General features: G+C 38.2%; 1 protein-coding gene across 7 annotated transcripts in view; it reads right to left on the bottom strand.

Moving 5' to 3' along the window:
• The window catches only part of MEIS2 (Meis homeobox 2), a 249,595-nt gene that overhangs the window by 4,205 nt on the left and 229,863 nt on the right, over window positions 1-15,527 (bottom strand). For 5 of the 7 annotated variants that reach the window (XM_007527855.2, XM_007527857.3, XM_016190290.2 and 2 more), the window contains 2 exons: window positions 1,983-2,041; window positions 15-125 (listed from right to left, as the gene is read on the bottom strand). In XM_007527855.2, coding sequence (XP_007527917.1) covers window positions 15-125; window positions 1,983-2,041 — 170 coding nt within the window. Of the gene's footprint in view, window positions 1-14; window positions 126-1,978; window positions 2,042-15,527 lie in introns of all 7 variants that reach the window. The other 2 variants (XM_060175159.1, XM_060175161.1) reach the window with 1 other exon arrangement.

Raw genomic sequence — 15,527 nt, 5'->3', positions numbered from 1 at the left:
GAGAATAAACCTACCTGCAGGCCGGATTCCCATGTGTTGCTGACCATCCAACACAAAGCTCCCCATGGGCTGACCCTCAGGACTATATGCTGCTCCTTGGCTCACTGAAGGATCAAGAAGAAAACCTGATTGTAGTCATTCGGAGGACACAGAGGAGAAAGAAGAAAAGATATACCAAACAATCAGCAATAGTTTCTGCTGCAGTACTGACACTTTACAGCAACAATTGGGTTGGAGCTTTACAAAATGGGGTGGGGTGGTATGAGATGTCCTGTTTCTGCCTTTCTTAACCTTTATAAACACTTCATCTGCCAATGTAACAGGTGGATCACCACACTCTGTATCTTTTGTGTCTTTAATACTTTCTCCATTATGGGCAAGATAGATATAGAAGTTACAGAGTTTCCAATATATGGATATTGCCATGTGCAATCTATTTAGGGTTTTGTGATCTTGACATATATTGTAACTTAATTACACATTTTTCTTTCTTTCTATTTTTTTAAAATTTAATTTACTTATTAATGATGGAGAGAGAGGTGAGAGAGGGAACTAGAGCATCATTCTGCACTCATGCCTAGAAATCCAGCACTCAAGCCACTATCCTGCTTCCTGGGCCACTTAAAAAAAAAAACTCTTATTGAGGGGATTAATGGTTTACAGTAAATATAGTTTTTGGTACATGTGTAAAATTTCTCAGTTTTCTGCAAAACTCTTTTAACTCCAGCCTAGATCCTCCTCCACCATCATCCATCAGGACCTGAAAGCCCCCCACCCTTCTTTCTGGGCCACTTAGTATCACATTTTCAAGTGGCACACTAACATTTGAAATTAGAGTACATTTTTTATTAAGTTGATTCAATTTAATGACTGTGTATTCACCCACAGCAAAGAAAATTTAAAGATTGTATCTCAGTTGCTTTTGTATTCTTCCTCAACTGGAAACTGGCCTCCCCTAGCAGGGTGATATTGTAGTGTTGTTGGTGAAGATTTGCTGAAAGATGACTAATTTTCTTAGATTCTTTACACTAAGGTCATGGTTGTGGCCCAGGAGGTGGTGCAGTGATAGAATTCTGGACTTAGAAGCAAGAGGTCCTGAATTTGACCCCAGGCATTTCATATGTCAGATCTCTCTCTCTCTTTCTTTCTCTCTCTCAAAAATATATAAAATATATCTTAAAAGAAAACTTGAGGTCACAGTTAGTCATCAAGTTTGATACCTTTGTTAGTGACACATCACCACATGTAAAATCATTTAAAAATCGTTTTCTCTATAATCTGTCCCCACAGATCCCACAATTTTTCAGTGAACTAAGAGAATTTATATTATTCAGTGCATATTGAATGGTCTGATGGTGCTGTATAATAACAGCTACAGAATTACTATCTGAGAGATATTGTGAGGAAAAAAAACAAACCAAAATATGTATTTTGGTGGGCTGGCTGTGAAGCATTCTAAGGAAAGCAATCATCTTCCAAGGAAAAGTTATGCTGGCAAATGTGGCAGCACATTGGATTTTCATAGGATATTATGAATAGTCAAAGCAACTTCAATGGATACAATGAGTTTTTCTTTTTTGGGGGGGTAGCTATAGGAGTGAAAGCAACACACAGGTACAAGGGATTGTGGGTAACAAGAAAATGAGAGTGTGCTAATGATTGGATGCAGACAAGCAATGAGTAATTCCAGAGCTCACAGTCAAACTAACTGCTTGTGGCACTAATACATGTGCCCAATTACCAATTCAGAATGGAAAATAAAAAGCAGTTTCAGTAGAGTCAGGGTGGGAAATCTCCAATTAGCACCAATTAGTGAAGTTGCTTCCTATAGTGGAATTCTCGGGACATTGAAGAAAAAAAAATACCAGAATGCCTGATAGAAGTGTTCATTTTTGGTGATGAAATGAGTGATGAAACTCCTGAAGTTTAACTTGAGGATTCGTATCTAAGGGACATGAATATAGGTACTAGTTGGAACTTGCCTGCTCGATTTGACTGGTCAATCATGGGCTGAACTATTCTTCTCCTGGCGTTAATAAACCTGCAATAGAACAGAGGAAACTCATCACTGAGTGCATATTCTGTGCTTTCTGAATACCTTTGCATATACATTACAGAGAATGTGACACAAACGCCTACTGCAAATAATACTTTTTATCCAAAAGCCATTTCCCCTTTCGTCATTCAAAAACAGTTGACTGGATCATCTCTCCTTATCTTGTAGTCAGTATTAAACAGAGGCATACACACACACACACACACACACACACACACACACACACACACACACAACCAAAAAACTCAGGGAAGGAAAAAAAAAGTTTCCCTTCAGCAAACTTCCACTAATTTGCAACTGTGCCACTGCTTCTTGAAGGAGATGGAATCTAGTTAAAGTTCCCAAGCTGAAAGATCTGTCCCCTTTTCCCTAAACTCTCCAACCTAGGGAGACCCCAGCTTTCCTTTGCAGCTGGTCATAAATGGAGACCAGGTTCTGGCACTCTGCTTTCACAAGGTATTGTTAGGTCAGCAAAGCCATCAATTAGGCTGTCTGAAGTTTTATCACCAACACAGCAGTAATAAGTGCTGGCCAGAAAGACTTCTGCTCTTCGGCAACTCCTGCAGTTTAAGCCTGTAAAGTTAGGGGTCATTTAGAGGTCAGTGCCAGTTGGGGGCAGCCTCTCCAGCTTAAGCTGGGACACCCAGGGCAGGGATAAGGTAACTGCCTACCATAAACCCAGCCACCTTTCAACCCACTAGAAAGACAGCGCGTCAGGTACACATGTTTGATATTAGAGTCTGAGAAACATTTTCAAATCAGGTGGTGGCTGGCTCACAGGAATGTAAAGGAGAAGCAGTTATTCCATTGAAAAGCCTGGATCTAATTTCGTTGGCAAGCCCCAAATAAGTGCCGACTCCGTGTTACTTTAATGTTTAATAATCCCCATCAAATATTCATGCACAAACAGAGGAAGATGCTAAGAAATCTCCTTTATTTCTCCAAATTTAATAATAATAATAAAAAAACATTTCCCACTGCAAGTGGTACTTGTCTCTGCACATTTAACATCTCAGCTGATTCCCAGGATTCTCAGGCTGTGCATGTGGGGCAGGGGAGGCAGGGAAGGGGGGGGAGAGGATACCCCAATCGGACTAGATGCTCCTTAACCACAAAACAACACAAAAAATTTCTCAGTACTTCCCATCTCAGATCTTAAATGCAGGGGGTACTTCCTAATGAATAAGCTCACATGGGGCCACAAGCAGGAACTGAGAAACTCAGTCTTTGAAATTAGCAGCTCTGGGATTCCTAGGGAGTGGAGGTCCCCAGGGAAGTCCCTCTGGGGGACAGTGGCCCAAACTCTAGCAGAGGATACAATGCAGCTGAAGAAAAAAGAATTGCAAGCAAACCAAAGGAGCCTTTGACCTGGGGTGTTTATTTGCAAAACAATGAGGGTCTGTGTTACTTAAGAAAAGTGCAGCTCTGCTGTTAAAAAATGTTTCACCCCCTCAGATTCAGGGGAAAAGTGCCAAACTACTGCATATGAGAACTCCAGGGGAAGAGAAACTGCCCATTTATTTCCAACTGTCACCTAAATGTGTTGCTGAGGGATATCAGACCAGATCACAAAATCCTCTAGAACTCCTCAAATCAGAAAATAAACTTATCAGCTCTCTCTCTATTGCTTCTATGTGGACCTAGGAGGCCTGACTGAAGATTTCCACTTCCAGGAGCTCTTTCTTTCAGCTCAGGTGAAAGCTGGTGGAGAGGTTCAAAAGAGTAGAGAAATCTTTTCTCTCCTTCAAGTTTCTAGTAGAAGATACACATGGCAGGGGTCTCACCTCTTTATGTGCTGGTAATCCTGGCTTTGTTTTTTTCCCCTACTGGTCAACCCTTTAGGTAAAACAAATGGCTGTTCTCCTTTTTAATTTCACCCTTTTACTCTTTTATTATTTACATCTGGAGGTTGTTCCCTTATTTATGTCTTTTTCTCTAGTTCCCCCAAACACTCCCTCACTTACTGAGCTGCAAGGCATCATGGTTCTTAGCTCCCAGCAGGAGAACTCCACACTGTCTTCAAACAAATAATTATAGGGAAGGTTAGAGGTTCACAAAAAGGTCATTTCTTTGGATACCCCGTCAGAATGTTTACATTAGTAAAAATGGGGTCCGCTGAAAAGGTGGTTCAATGGCGGACTAGCAACAATGCAGGACATTAAAAAATGCATTCTGTGAGCTAGCAGGTCTTTATAGAGGCACTGAACTTGGAAATGCCACTCTAGTGCTACATTTTCAGCTTGTTACCATGGTATGGACTAGAGGTCTGCAGTTGTTTAGGGCCATGGTCTAAGACGGTTCTACTGAGCAAATATGCAGAAAAGCCCCTGAAGGTTTTCACCAGCTCCTCTTGCAAGGAGTCACAGAAGTTTTGCTTTCTTTGACTCAAGCACCATTTAGCTTCTCCTGAAGTTTTTGTTCTCTAAAAGTGACTTTGGTCCACAGACTAGTATCTTGCCAGCCTAGTAATTCTACCACACTTTTTTTTTTTTGTCTCATAGAATTTTAAAAACACACAGCCCTCTTCTTCTTATTATTATTATTACAAAAATTTCTTAATATACATCTGCTGCCAACAGTTAACTCACTTGGTCTTGGGATGGCTTACATGCAATATAGATGTTGTTATTAAAATAGAACAATTAATGATTTGGTTGGAAGAACACTTAAAGTTGAAAAATGAAATTGCTCCTCTGTACTAATTATCACAGACTAATCTTAGAAAACACACTAATGGACATAAAGTGGAGTCATTTAGAAAAATCAAATTAGGTAATTTTTATTGCTTTAGTATTACTAAGATAAAATATCCATGTGCAGTATGATCTTCCTCAAAAGTACTTGACAAACAGGGTTTTTTTTTAACTTTCCCAATCTATATTTTTAGATGACCTTACATTTGCTGTTCTCAAACAGCAAACAGAACTCCAACTTTTGATTTTACTCAAAATTTGAAGAAGTTAAGTTGAAAAAATCTACTGATCTTTATGCTTTCAAGCCCCAAGCTCCATTCATATGGAAAAACACAACTCACTGGTTCAAAGACAAAAGACATCTCAAAAATGGCTCAAAAGATTTTTTTTTGATATTAAATGGATTTTACAAAATAACATTTTGATGAGTTAAGTGTAAATGAATCAGACACATATGGATTAAGTTATCCTTGAATTTCACATGGGTTTAAAAAAATGAGGGGAAAAGAGGGTCTTGGCAAAAACATTTTGGACTTTGCCAAACCCAAAACATTTGAAATATTGCTGAAGACATCCAACTAACCAAAATGCAGCAAGCTGCACCCAATTTTAATGAAAACCCCACCAGTTATTTCCAATCCAAAGACTGTTAGGTTTTTCATCTGTATCTGGTATTAAAAAAAAAAAAAAACTCTTAAGTTTTAATGTCATCCTAGAATGATTTTTGAAGTTGAGGACATATACTTTTCTATCGGTACAAGCAACTTTACTCCAAATTATGAAGTCTTCTTAGATATTAAATAGCACTTAAAAAACAGTTTGAGGTGTGTACATCATGCATATAAAATGTGCATATATGATAAATGTCATAAATAAATTGTGCTAGTAAGCCCAGCGCCTTACCCAGATTTCACTTAGAAAAACATTTTTTTTTCTTTACCCTCATTATGACTTTTTCCCCCCTAAGGGTTAGAGATAATTCCATTAGTGACTCCTTAGGGAACGAGTACCCTAAAGTGCACTGGTTCCATTGATTTGTACTGAACACAAAGTTAGTTCTTGGGCTCACATCAGCACTCTGAGGAGTAACACTAAGACTCTATTTTCTCAGTAAAGTTTACTAAAATAGATAATGCATAAATATGTCTGATCCTCAGAAACTATATCTATCCAGGCAGTGGCTCAGTGGAGAAAGCATTGGATTTTCAAGCAGAAGTCCTGAGTTCAATCATGTACCAGAGTGATGCTCTGGTTCTCTCTCTCTCTCATTAGTAAGTAAATCTTTAAGAAGAAATCCTAAAACCATTTACTAAAACTATTTGCTTAAAAATTACTTAATTGTAGAAATAAATTTAGTGACTTTCCAAAACTCACAAGGTCTTTCCAAGTCAATTTAAATGGAAGACAAAAGAAACATTAAAAAAAAAATAGTGGCAAAACAGCACAGCATCACTGATACCTCATATTGTAGTCTGGTTGGAGAGATGTTCCCAGGCCCTCCCCCATTAGCACTTCAACCCCTCACTTAAGAGCCAAACTCTTCAGCTTTGCATACTTTTCTGCCACTGAAATCTGACCATCACAATTTTTTTTTCTTTCAAGGCTTTTCACTCCAACGCATATTTCAGATTGATAGAAGTAGGCTTAGGTGTCATTCCTGATTGTTGGTTGATTCCGTTCCCTTTCTTTCTTCTCCCCACTCCACCCCTTTGTGGGCTGATAAATCCCTTCTTTCTGGTTCACTAACTTCGTGCCACACCTGGTAACCAACTCCTTTCAGCAGTATTCCTTTTGTTAGAAAGTGCAGGCCTCCCCAGTCACCTGGAAGGCTGCCAACCCTGAGCACCACAGAAAAATAAAAAATTCCTGGAATTGAAACTTTTCTGTGGCTTGGTTTAGTCAAGGGATGCAACTCAGCTGGTGGAGAGGGGTCAGAGATCAGATCAGTTTCGAAGGCATGTTGTTGGCACTTTTAGGTGGCTGGAAAACTGTTAAAACAAAACAAAACAAAACAAAAACAAACAAACAAACAAAAGACAACCCCCCCCCCCTCCTGGTTTCTTTACTTTCCCAGCCAGAAAATCATCACTGAGGATACTTATTCTTAGAACTTGCTCCTGGCTGGGTTTTCTTTATATTCTCTCTCTCTCTCTCTCTCTCTCTCTCTCTTTCTGATTGCTACCAGGGTAGCACATATCCAGAATGACTTTTTCAGACAGAAGGGGAGAGACACCATAACACCAAAGTTTCACATACCACCCTCCCCACCCCTGTATGGTAGTATTATGTGTATAGCAGGGGCTCCAACCTGAGGTACATTCATGGCAAAGCAGATGCCCTCTCAAGTGAACTATTTATCAACCATATCTTCATGTTTTCTTAGTTCACACACACAAAAAAATTCCCTCCTGTGCTGTGATTATAGCTGATAGTGGGATTTTTCTTAATAAGATGCAATAAAATGGTTAATTCAGTAAATAGGTTGAATGCCCTGAACATGGATTCAGAAATGATACAGTCAAGTCTCAAATGGATTTTTTTTTTTTAAACCAGTGGGCAGACAGTGAGTCTTTTCTTACAGACAACTGTGAGCAACGAAATGAATGAGATTCATGGGCAGTTTAGGAACACATTCCCAGTTCATATTTAATCTCCCTGAGTCACAGCTTAATTCATAATTTGTTAGATGCTAGATTTGTCTACAGTTCTAAAACACATTAACTAATGCAAGCCTATTTACATTATGAAAACATGACACTAATCTGGAACCACACACATCTTTTGGCTTTATGACTTTCCTTGAGTAGCAGGGTGTTCACGATGATGTGAAAAACCTTGGGAAAATTGTTAAGCAGATGATGTCTGCCTTTGTGGACCATACTACTGTATGCTTTTAATAATGCTACATTTATGTCATTCATTCCTAAAGTTACAAAGACTCACATAGGTTCTTCACTTAAATATCCTACCTTAGATAAACCCTTCTTAGTCATCATTCTATTTTCCAGACTTCTCCATAGAGAAAATTAATGAAGAATATGAATATTAATTTTTAAAAAATATTTATTTACTCCCTTTTGTTGCTCTTGTTTTATTGTTGAAATTATTGTTGTTTTTCTTGATGTCGTTGTTGTTGGATAGGACAGAGAGAAATGGAGAGAGGAGGGGAAGACAGAGAGGGGGAGAGAAAGATAAGACACCTGCAGACCTGCTTCACTTCTTGTGAAGTGACTCTCCTGCAGGTGGGGAGCCGGGGTCTTGAACTGGCTTCCTTCAGCCAATCCTTGCGCTTTGCGTCACATGCACTTAATGTGCTGTGCTACCGCCTGACTCCCCTGGATATTAATTTTTAAGATTTACTTATTTATAAGAGAGAGTGAGACAGAGCTGGAGTATCACTCTGGCACATGTGATGCCAGGGATTGAATTTGGGATCTCATGCTTTTTCTACAGTGCCACCTCCTAGACCTTGATATGGAGTCATATCACCTACCCTTTACTTGCTGTGTGAACTTGGGCAAATGTACACCCCCTTCCAAGCCACAGTTTGTTCCTTGTCTATAAACTGGGGCAATCACTGGGTTTAGATGGCTTTGAGGATTAAGGGAGGTATTGTACCTAAAATCCTTGGCACAGTGCCTGGCATGTTGTAAGGGTTCATTAAACGGGATGTTACACTCAAAATGCACTTGTCTGATATCTTCTCCTAAAGATCTGTGTGTGCTCTCTTATAGGTAATAATTAAGAATAAGTGGTTACTAATAAAGAAATCCATGCTTACTTGCTAAGAGTGTAATAATGTATTGTAGCCCTCCAAATGTAATGTGTCCACATGGTAAGGGCATGACAGCTAATCCTAACATATAATGCTGTGTGGGGGATTTTAGACACTGGAGTAGGCATCTGCTAAGGGAATAGGTAGCAATTTCAACTATTTTGGAATCACAATATCTAGATGATTTTTTAGATCCTTGCAGTTCCAAGTAAGTTCGATGGACCAGCCACATCAATATAACCTTGGACTTGTAAGAACGGCAGAAATATGGCAGTATACAGTAAGTGTGAATCAACATTTCCATAGGTCTCCATTTAAATTTGAAAGATTCTGCTCTATATCACATACCGAATAGATGATTTAGTACATGCTTAAGAACAGAAATTTGTGTGGTCTGTAAGGTGTCATAGTGGACAAGGTGTTACACTCTCAAGCATGGGTTTTTGAATTTGATTCCTGACAGTACATGTGCCAGAGTGATGTTTTTGCACTCTCGCTTTCTCTCTCTCTGCTTTATACATCTTTAAAGGAAAAATAGGATAGAAACATACAAGTATCAAGTTTTAATTATGAACCTGAGCTGTGAAAATGCATGGACTGCTCTCTTTAGTTATCTCTAATATCATCAGTTTTTAATCGTTTGGGTGACTATTAACTCATAAAATTTTATTTGTTTTACTCCATCAGTACCTCCTAAAGGAAAAGTTGAGCCAAAAAATAGTCTTTGTGGAAACTGTTGTTTCTCATGATGGACAGAAGAAAGATGCATTTTAAAAAAAAACATTATTTATTTATTTTCCCTTTTGTTGCCCTTATTGTTTTTATTGCTATAGTTATTATTGTTGTTGTTATTAATGTCATTGTTGTTGGATAGGAAAGAGAAATGGAGAGAGGAGGGGAAGACAGAGAGGAGGAGAGAAATATAGACACCTGCAGACCTGCTTCACCGTCTGTGAAGCGACTCCCCTGCAGGTGGAGAACCGGGGTCTCGAACTGGGCTCCTCATGCTGGTCCTTGCACTTTGGCCACCTGTGCTTAACCTGTTGCACTACTGCCCAACTCCTGAAAGATGTATTTTTAAAAATTCCATGTAATTCTGTACTGTTTGAGTTTTTAAATAAAAATTATTAGTTAAAAATTAAAATTAAATCACTAATAAAAAATCAAAATAATTTTAAAGGTGATGGAGAATGTGGCATCTTATCTGATGAAAGTTTACATGGCCAAAGTCTGTGGAGATATCATTACGATTATGCAAAATACCTGTCATGCCGGAGGCTCCGAGGCCCCAGGTTCAATCCCTAGCACTACCATAAACCAGACCTAAACAGTGCTCTGTTTTCTCCCTCCCTCTTTCTTTCTCTCAATAAAAATAACAAAATAAATAAAATATTTTTTAAAAGGTCACATAGCCAATATTAGATACTTTTAAAAAATATTTATTTTACTTATTACAAATGAGAGACAGAGTTTCTCATGAAAAGAGGGAGACAGAGAGAAACCAGGATACCGCTCTGACACATGAGGCACTGGGGATCTGGACTGAGCCAGGAACATTTAGGCTTGCAAATTCAGTGCTTTACCAATTGAGCTATTTCCTGAGCTCCAGTAGATATAGATATAGGACGTTGGGAAATCTCTTTTAAGATAGAGAGTGATATTTTATTTTCCTTACAATAGTGAACAACAAGAAACACTTAACTCTATAAGCATAATCACACCCAATGGCATGTAACATAACATCCCAGCAGATGATGATTTTGAAGCACTATTACTCTTACAGAATGCTATCAAATCATTCATATGTGGCTATTTATCATGTACTATGGAAATGATTTTTCAAAAGGTACTTGAAATCTGGAGAGGAGGAAAAAAATTCTTTAGATAATCATATCTAGGATTGCTGCTCTTAAAGATAAAATACTAAATCAATAGACTTAAGTTGTAGTGTATTACCTCAACATTTACATGATTTATTGTGGATGGAAATCAACTAGAAACTGAATTATTTTGAAAATTTTATTGCTGGCATTATATATATAAATATATATATATCAATGCTTATGAAAACAACTTTTTTTTCAAACACTAAAGAAACACCTCCAACTCTATTCACTTATCTGAGCCTACAATGCAAGAACCATTATTTCCCAAATCACAATTGCTATTGACCTGCTCATTTACCTTAACACTGTAGCGTGGGGAACATCAACCAGTTATATACATTTTGGCTAATTCCCATTGTGTTCTTAGCCATGGGCTAATTCATCTTAAAGAGAATATCCTGACAAATGTACTATCTTTTCAGCATTGACAATCACCTTTGATGGAAGTATTAATTCTCTATACATCTTCTTCAAGGAAACCACCTAAACATGAACTTGTCAAAAAAAAAAAATGCACCAAGCTGTTTAGCAATTATGTATTGGATATGTGTGTGGAGATCAAGGTACATTCACTTGCCCTGTGCAAGGGATAGCTCTCTGATTAGCTTGTCATTTGCTGGAAAGAAGATATAGGCTGATTCTTCCATCTAGTCTAGCAGGCCAGCTGTTAGCTGCCTGTCAAGCCCTCAAGTGGACAAGTAGTCCAGGAGCAAAAATGTCACTCCTTTGATCTGGCAAGGAGCAGCTGCTGATTTATAGAGTAGGACTTTGTTCTTCCGTTCTATTTTACTTTCTTTCCTAAGGCAGAACCACAAAATCCAGGAGAAGAAGAAGAAGAAGAAAAAAAGTGCCGTTCCCAGCAACATCAACAAGCTCTGACAACTGCAACAGAGTTTTTCTTGGCCCTAACAAAGCTCTCAGGCATCTCCTTTGACGCTCACCTTTCCCCCTCCCCTTCCTTGTCCCCTCCCCACACCATTTTTTGCAATGTGGTAGTTATTGTTTAATTCAGCTTCTGTAAATGGAATGGACTGTGGCCAGCAAGCCTGAGGCATAAACACACCTGTATGAAAGCAGCCTTATTGTAGCAACCATCTATAAGCTCACTCGCCTGAACCACGTCCCTGAGTTCAGAAAGAATGCTCCATTTCTTCCTGACAGCAAATTTTACCCTAAGTGAGTTTTTATTCTTGGTGCCACCAACCTGGGATGACCATATTTGAACTGTCTCCTCTCTAGTGGTTTTTTCAATGAGAGAGAGAGAGAGAGAGAGAGAGAGAGAGAGGGAGAGAGGCAGGATCCAATTAGAAGAAAGGATAGAAAATCTGTGACCAAACAGATCCATCAGAAATGTTTCCCTGCTGTCTATCACATCAGTCATTAAAAGCTGAATCCAGAAAGGCTTTAGCAAATGCAATATCAAAGATGCCACAGTGCTGATTTCATTACTGCTGATTTAACTGACACAGACTTTCCTGAGTGATAGATAAGGGGGGGTAATAATTCGACAACAGAATCTACATAAGCCCTATATATTGTTCTGCTATGACTTAACCTGTTTTCAAATTTAGATTTTTTTTCAATGGATAAATCTATGAGGTCAGAGTTGCCCTTGTCAACCAAGTGGAACACAAAGCAATGTGACTTAAAGGTAAACTGTGAGATGTCTTTAGATACATGTAAGGATGCATGTGTTTGAGTACATCAATCTGTCTATCTACTGAGCCACCTCCCTGGCTACATCTATCTATCTATCTGTCTGTCTGTCTGTCTGTCTATCTATCTATCTATCATCTATATTTACATGCATAGAGCTAAACTCGGCCAAAGAGATTAATATAGCCAAGTTTCTTTCTTTTAAAATATATTTATTTATTTATTTGGATAAAGAGAGAAACTGAGAGGAAAGAGATAAAATGAGAGAGATACCTGCAACACTGCTTCACCTTTCAGGAAGCTTCTCCCCTGCAGGAAGAGACTGGGAGCTTGATCCTGGGTTCTTGTTCATTGTAACATGTAAGCTCAACTGAATGTCCAGTCCCCTTGCCAGGTTTTCTTTTTTCTTTTCTATTCTTTATAAATTTAATTAAATTTATTTGATAGAAGCAGAGATAAATTGAGAGGAGAGGGGGAGATAGAGGGAAAGAGACAGAGAGAAATACCTGCAGCCCTGCTTCACCACTTAAAAAAATTTATTTATTCTCTTTTGTTGCCCTTTTTGTTTTATTGTTGTAGTTATTATTGTTATTGTTGTTAATGTTGTCGTTGTTGGATAGGACAGAGAGAAGTGGAGAGAGGAGGGGAAGACAGAGAGGGGAGAAAAAGATAGACACCTGCAGACCTAATTCACTGTTTGTGAAGCGACTCCCCTACAGGTGCGGAGCTGGAGGATTAAACCGAGACCCTTACGCTTTATGCCACTTGCACTTAACCCGCTGTGCTGTTGCCCGACTCCCGTTTCACCACTTTTGAAGCTTTCCCCTTGCAGGTTGGGACCAGAGGCTTGAATCTAGGTCCTTGCACACTGTAATGTGTGTCTGACCATCCTCTGACCCTTCTGAGTTTTCTATGTGTCTGTCAGGTGAAGAGTTATAAGGCTATATATATGACATGTCCACTGTTATACAGGGTTTTGTGGATGATCAGAAATGCTGAAAATGAAGAAGAAAAGATAGATGCTAAAATTCTTGACTTCCAGTCCCTCACTGTTTTTACTGTTTCCTCTCTTCCACTCTTTCTCATTACCAGGGAAAACAGAGATTTTTAAAAGATTTTATTTATTAATGAGAAATAAGATAATAATAACAACAACAACAATAATAATAAGATAGAAGGAGAGAGAGAAAGAATCAAACATCACTCTGGTACATGTGCTGGGGATTGAACTTGGGACCTCATGGTACATTGTGCCACCTTCCAGATCACAAAAAGAGATTTTTATCAGCTTCATTTCTTTTTAAAATAAATTATTAATGATTTAATAGATTATAAGATAATAGTATAATTATCTTACGATTCCACATAGTTCCCACCACCAGGATTCTATATTCTCATCCCCCTCCACTGGAAATTGCAGTTGTTTTCCCAAGGTCGTCACAAGTATGAATTAACTTTATATCTATCTGTCAATAGCTACATATATATATATATATATATATATATATATATATATATATATATATATATATATCCTTGCACATTAGTGTGTGCACTTAGCCAGGTGCAGCACTGCATGACCCCCATCTTCACTTTTGTCCATTCATAAAGAACTACAATGACTCCCACTTTTTTTTTTGAGGAAAGAGAGGTGGAAAGGCAGAGATACAAAGTGAAAGACACCACAGCACCAAAGCTTCCTTTAATGTGGTGAAGGCTGACCTCAAACCTGGGTTGCATGCATGAAAAAGTAGCCCACTATCCAAGTGAGCTATTTTGACAGCAATAGAATGAATAATTTTTTAAATCCATAGTAAATGTACCACACAATGATACGTTGGCCACACATTACCCTTAACAGTCAAGTCTAATAACAAAATATAAGATAATCCTATGTGATAAAATTTTAATATATAACTATTACTCTTTTCTGTGTGTACATACACATATTACAGTATTTAAAAGGTAACTCACCCACCCTTTATAGCTTTTTCACTTTTCAACCCACTGAAACAAACTTAAAATCACAACATGATAATACATAATAAGTGAAAATCAGCATAATATACACAGTAAATAATTATAATTGGCTCATTTTGAAAGTCAGATGGAGTCTAATAACTGAATTATTGGAGAAAGAAAGTGAGCAAAATTAAGAGAATATAGAATGTTAGAAAGAAAGAAAGAACACAGCAATGCATAAGACCCAAGGTACCCTACTTATGCCATGGAGGGTGAAAGACTTGAATCTTGACTGGTCTAAAAACATGCTATTAGGGGGTCTGGGTGATGGCACACCATGATGGAGTGCACACATTACCTGCCATGTATAAGGACCAGGGGTTCAAGTGCATTGTCCTCACCTGTCATGGGAGACTTCATAAGTAGTGAAGCAGGGCTGGCAATGTTTCTTTACCTCTCTATTTCCCTCTCTCATCTAAATTTCTCTCTTTCCTATCAAATTAAAAAGATAGTAAATACTTCTAAAAACATGGCTACAGTTAACAGACAAGCTTTGGCATTGCTTCCTCTACCTCCAGTTTCTTTAAGATATAATTGACATAATACTGTGTAACTTTATTTAACATGTTAGTTTGATACACTCACACATTGCCAAATGATTACAAGAGTCATTAACTAACACTTCCATAACATGTACTTCCATAACATGGTTACATTTGTTTGTTTGTTTTTTGTGGTGAAACATTTAAAATCTCTCAGCATCTTTAAAGTTTTTTATATGGTATTGCCACCCAGAATCACCTTGCTATAGGTTTGAGTTTCAGGTTTTTTAATTTTCTTCTGACTGGACATTTATACCTTTTAATGAATACCTCCCTACTTCTCAACCCTCAGGGAGGTTCTTGAATGACAAACTGAATCTCTGAAATTTCTGGATAGTGAGTGAAATGATAAAACATATTTTTTGAAGAAGCTCTATTTCAAAAGCAACATATATAAGGACTTGACAAAGAGCTAGAAGCTGAGAAGTAGAAAATTATTATCTAATCCACAGAGGAGAGGGGAGTAAGATGAACTCTGATTAAGGTGACAGAAATGAAAAGGAAGTATAACCTAGGAAGTGGTGTAGTGGATAAAGCAGTGGAATCTCAAATGTAGGGACTTGAGTTCTGCCCATGACAAAGAACATTCTAGAGTTATGAGTGATGCTCTGATTCTCTCACCAATTTATATTCAAAAAAGAAGGAGGGCCTTTGCCTTGGAGAACTACTGATCAATTAAGTTCACATAACAAAGAAGAAATAACTTAAGTATTAAAGATAAATCCAAGGAACTGTGTTTGATGTGTGACACACTATACAAGTGAAAACTGGAGGCCGGGTGGTGGTGCACCAGGTTGAGCACACATGTTATAATGCTTAAGGACCCAGGTTCAAGCCCCAGGTCCCCACCTGTAGGGGGAAAGCTTTTTGAGTGGTGAAGCAGTGTTGCATATGTCT

This window comes from Erinaceus europaeus, chromosome 16 (assembly GCF_950295315.1).
Source record: "Erinaceus europaeus chromosome 16, mEriEur2.1, whole genome shotgun sequence".
Taxonomy (NCBI): domain Eukaryota; kingdom Metazoa; phylum Chordata; class Mammalia; order Eulipotyphla; family Erinaceidae; genus Erinaceus; species Erinaceus europaeus.
The sequence above is the reverse complement of the archived record's forward strand: the minus strand, read 5'-3'. Positions and strand labels throughout refer to the sequence as shown.